The following is a 4,755-nucleotide window of genomic DNA, read 5'->3' as shown; positions in this document are numbered from 1 at the left end:
GCACAAGCTACATGAGATCTGTCAAAACCACACACAACACACACACACACACACACACACACACACACACACACACACACACACACACACGAAGTTTGCGCAGTATTGCCTCTAACACCTTTTTGAAGTTGAAGACATAGAAGCCCAGGTTCTAGGCTGACGGTGGTGGCACATGCCTTTAATCCCAGTGCTCAAGAGGCAGAGGAAGGTGGATCTCTGAGTTCCAGGCCATTGTGGTCTACAGAGTTCCCAAACAGCCAGGGTTGCACAGTGAAACACTGTCTTGAAAAACTGGGGTTGGAGATCGGGGGTATCCAGTTTTCCAGTGTTTTAAAAGTCTTCTGTTGTCCCTCCAGCCAAAGGAATTAGAGATGAAGATTTAGAAATTGTGATGACTTAAGGCATCCCCCCTCAAAATGTCTTGTTTTTAGCAATCTGATGCTGTATGGTACTTCCATTGTCTCTTTCATTAAAAAATTTCAAGGGATTGGGCGGTGGTGGTGCTAATCCTGATCTTGAAAAACAACAAAAAATGTCAAGGATGGTCCAGATCGTTCAGTGGGTATAGGAACTTGTCCCAAGTCTGAGCACCTGGGTGGAAGGAAAGAACCAGCTTCTAGGTTGTCCTCTGACCTCCATACTTGTAACAGTTAGGACGAAGGGCAGAGGTACCTACTTAACACAACAAACCCAACCTGAGCTCCAGGCCCTGCCTGCCTTCCTCTATCCCTCCTGTCTAGCATTCACTGCCCCCTACCTTGAACTTCTCTAGGCTGCTCTTCGCCTACATACTCCACCCATTGTGGTTACCTGGCCTTCTGTTTACTTTCTTGGCCACTTCTCCATCATACCTAGGAACAGTAATGTTCTGTCCATTTTATTTCTTTTTTTTTTTTCCCCATCCATAACCTCCTACACTCGTGTGTGTGTGTGTGTTTAATCAAAACTACAGAAGAGTTGAGGGAACAGACACTTGGTTTTGTTTTGATGAGGCGTGAGCAGTTAGGAAGGTTAACTGCCCTTCCAGGAGATCCAAAGTTAGCTCCTTAGTGCCTATGTAATCCTGTACCTCTCCAGGGAATCTGACCCCTGCCCTCCATTCACCTAAACTTACTATGCATAAACACTCACAGTGTTCTAACAGCTGAGGCTTCTCTCAAGTTCCCTCTTTTTTCATTGTTGAAACGGGGTCTCATCGCAAAGCCTAACCTGGCTTTGACCCATGATTCTCCTACCTCCCAAGGGCTTATTCCAGACACTCTGTAGACATTTCTAAACAATTTTGTAATGCCGTTTGCATTTATTTGTTTTCTTCCTTGCATTGAAATAGTCTTTGAGTGGAGAACCTTAGCACAGCATTTAATGTCCCTTCAGTCTACTAATAAAAGGGCACTCTCACTCTTTTTACATGACAATTGACCAACTTTGTCTCATTGTCTCTGTAGTGGCCCTTCCCCTTGGTCAACCTGTGTATATCTGGAATGAACTACAATCCAGATTTGGAAGGCTCACCTTCGATCCTGATCTTGAGGCATAGTGGCTATGCCTCCCAGGAGATTAAGGCAAGGAGATCTCTGAGTTCAAGGCCATCTGGGACAAAGCAAGTCCCAGACCCAGGTGTGGAGGTACACACCTTTAATCTGGGACACACCTTCTGTTGGAGACCTACATAGGACATTGGAAGAAGGAAGATTCTCTCTTCTTCGCCTGCCTGCCTTGTGGGACTGAGCCACCGCTAGATCCTTGGACTTCCATTCACAGCTGCTGCTGACCATTGTTGGGGAGTTGGACTACAGACCGTAAGTCATCAACCAATTCCCTTACTATATAGAGACTACCTACCCATAGTCCTGTGACTCTAGAGAACCCTAAGACAGTCTCTGTTGTAAAGCAATGCCCTGAGACTTCCAGACCTTTTAAATAGCTAGTCTTCATTAACCTTCATCCAATGGTTTTAGCTATTGGTGATCATTTTCTAAATTGTTAATACTAGTCCTTGCAATAAAGCCCAGACCAAGCCAGGTAGTGATGGCATGCATGTTTAATCCCAGCACTAGGGAGGCTGAATTCTTTATGCAGGCTAGCCTGGTCTACAGAGCAAGTTCCAGGACAGCCAAGGGGCTACATATCGAAACCTTGTCTCCAAAAAACAAAAACAAAAAACAAAACAAAATAAAAAAACCAAAAAACCCAATCATCCAACACCCCCTTTCCCCCAAAAAAGAACCCACCCACAATAAAATGATGGCCTAAGCTGTTACTAAAAACCTGCTGAAAGACTTCACATGATCCCAGGCTTTGCTGGGCCTGGGCTTCATCATAAGCCATAACTGAAATCATCTCCATGCCAGTGAACCCAAGTGGCTCCAGATTTGTTTGAAATACTGTTTTTAATTGTGAATAAGCCAAGTTTATTCAGTCGCTCACTGAAGCCTAGACCAGTTTGGGGTGAAGGGGGCAGGCAAGGAACACGTGACCTTTGAACTTCAGGTTAGTTCAAAACATCGGAACCAGGACCTTGAAGGAAGATAGTGTGCACACTTTAAAGGCACCTAGACTTTTAGTGAAAAGAACGAGATCCCAAACTTCCTTTCATTTTCATTAAACGGCAAGAATTATTGTTGAGTTCTTGGGAGTTGCTCTGACTTCCCACAAAATGAGGCCTCAGGATCCGATTCTTTCCGGATGGGGAAAGCTAGTCTTTTAGAAGTCTTTGAACCTTCCCATGGATTCCTTAGTTTTCGGGGTTCAGACCCCATTGGTTATTTCTCAGAGGAAGGTCATCAGCACTGACTTCTATTCCCAAGATCCCCACCCCTGGATTTGGAAAAACAAGGCAGTACAGGGACAAACCTAGTTAGCTTGGATCAGCTGGACAGGGAGGCCTGGGGCCTGGGTTAGTCTCCCAGGAGCACAGCCTGAGAGTACAGTCTGAGATTGGGCCCCGTAGGGGGCGGGCCCTGGTAGGCGTGGTCTCGTCAAACCTCGCCCTCACAGGTGCTAAACTTCTTGAGCCTGGGGCTGTGGGCCATCAAAGTTAAGTCTGACCTAGTCTTCATTGGAAATTGGTTCCTAGCCAGGAATTAAGATGGCAACCCTTGTGACCCGTAAAGATATCCCCCCGTGGGTGAAAGTTCCTGAAGACCTGAACGATCCAGAAGTATTCCAAGTCCACACGCTGGTGCTAAAATCTCTGTTTGGTGAGTAGCAAGTCTTGACCGGGTTGCCAAGGCCCAGGCTCCGGGTCCTGGAGCGCTCATTTCCTTTCCCCAACAGGCCCACAGGGATCTCGAATGCATCACATCGAGCAGGTGAGCCAGGCCATGTTTGAACTGAAGATTCTGGAATCTTCCGGACTTACGGAGGTCTTAATTTATGGCTCTTGCAACCACAAGCTTCGGGCTAAATGGATGCTTCAGTCCATGGCTGAGAGGTACCGCCTGCGCCAGGAAAGAGGTGAGAGTCGCTTACAGGTGCCCTGAACCAGGGCATGGCGGAGCAGCCTCCTCCCCCTCGCTTACCTCCTTTTCACATCTCCACTGGTTGCATCCCTCTGAAGATTCCTTGCCTTGAGCATCATGTAGGATTCTTCCTTGGTCTCTGAGCTGTCTCTGACAATCTTTTTGGGGGTCAGGGGCCCTAGAGGTAAGGCTAAGGGGAAAGGGGGTTGGGATTTGTCCCTCTGGGCAGGGTTATCTGAGGTAACACTGTCCCACCCCACCCCCATCTCCAGGCTTCTAGGAGAACGTTAGAACTGGCCCTGTGGTGTCCCCCGTTCTAATTAGAGGGCCACAAAAAGATGCTTAAAGATATGGAGAATCATGAGGTCCCCCTACTGTCCCACAACACTTAATCCTCCTGTTGCTGTTTCTCATGTAGGAATGCTCAACCTGGAGGAAGCCATGAAGACCCTGGAACTGGGCCAGTGTTTGGAGTGAAGCCAGTTTCCAGTCAGAATGACTCCCACCTGCACACACACAGATTGAGCCGTGGCTGGTGTTTAGTTCTGGCGTGGTTTTTAACTACGTTATATCCTGTACAGTCTAACGAGATATTCCTGGATCCCCGCTGTGAGTTCTGATGAGAATATCTCTTTTTCCAAGGCTGTTATTTTAACGAATAAAATTTAAATGATTAAAACGCGTGCCATTAAAATACGAAAAGAGCCATTACCCCTTTCCCAGTGTAACTTTATATCCTTGTAAATGCTTGAACTGAGTATAGCTTTGGGGGGGATCTTCAGCTTCTGCATCCAACCTGTTGTGAAATCCAACCTTTCTAGCTTGTAATGTGGGGTCTGAATTGCTGCGTTAGAGGGCTTGTGATGGTTGAAGACTCACCAAAGTAGGTATTTCAGTTTACCCTGTGGAGACCAGTTTGTTAGTTAATGTGGGATAAACCCCACGTGGGGAGCTTTCTGGCTTTATGACCTTAGGTACGTTTCTGTCCTTAAATATATGTAAGGTCTTGGGAGGAAGTAGGATCTGGAGTTCATGGCCAGCCTCAGCTACAAAGCAAGTTCTAGGCCAATTTGGACTAAGTGAAACCCTATCTCAAAATAAAAATACATACCTATTGCTATACATCTATATGTACCTGTAGGGGACTTAGAAACAACTAACAAATTCTGTTGACAGCAATGGGAGAAAATCCTTATCTGTGGAGATAAATCTGTTTCCACTGCATAATTGCTCTCCCAACACTTCCCAAATGCTGGGATTATAAACATGTGCTACCACGCCCAGTGCCAAGAAG

The 4,755-nt window shown here is 46.4% G+C and overlaps 1 protein-coding gene across 1 annotated transcript; it reads left to right on the top strand.

The window, feature by feature from the left end:
* Window positions 1-3,042: 3,042 nt before the first annotated feature.
* Dppa5 (developmental pluripotency associated 5) lies at window positions 3,043-4,101 on the top strand. Its single transcript, XM_032911412.1, has 3 exons — window positions 3,043-3,200; window positions 3,277-3,456; window positions 3,880-4,101. Exons 1-3 carry the CDS (start codon window positions 3,089-3,091, stop codon window positions 3,936-3,938), a joined length of 351 nt encoding a protein of 116 aa, XP_032767303.1. The 5' UTR covers window positions 3,043-3,088; the 3' UTR covers window positions 3,939-4,101.
* Window positions 4,102-4,755: the final 654 nt, after the last annotated feature.

Source organism: Rattus rattus, chromosome 8, assembly GCF_011064425.1.
Source record: "Rattus rattus isolate New Zealand chromosome 8, Rrattus_CSIRO_v1, whole genome shotgun sequence".
NCBI lineage: Eukaryota > Metazoa > Chordata > Mammalia > Rodentia > Muridae > Rattus > Rattus rattus.
Note: the sequence above shows the minus strand (reverse complement) of the source record. Positions and strands in the feature narration are given on the sequence as shown.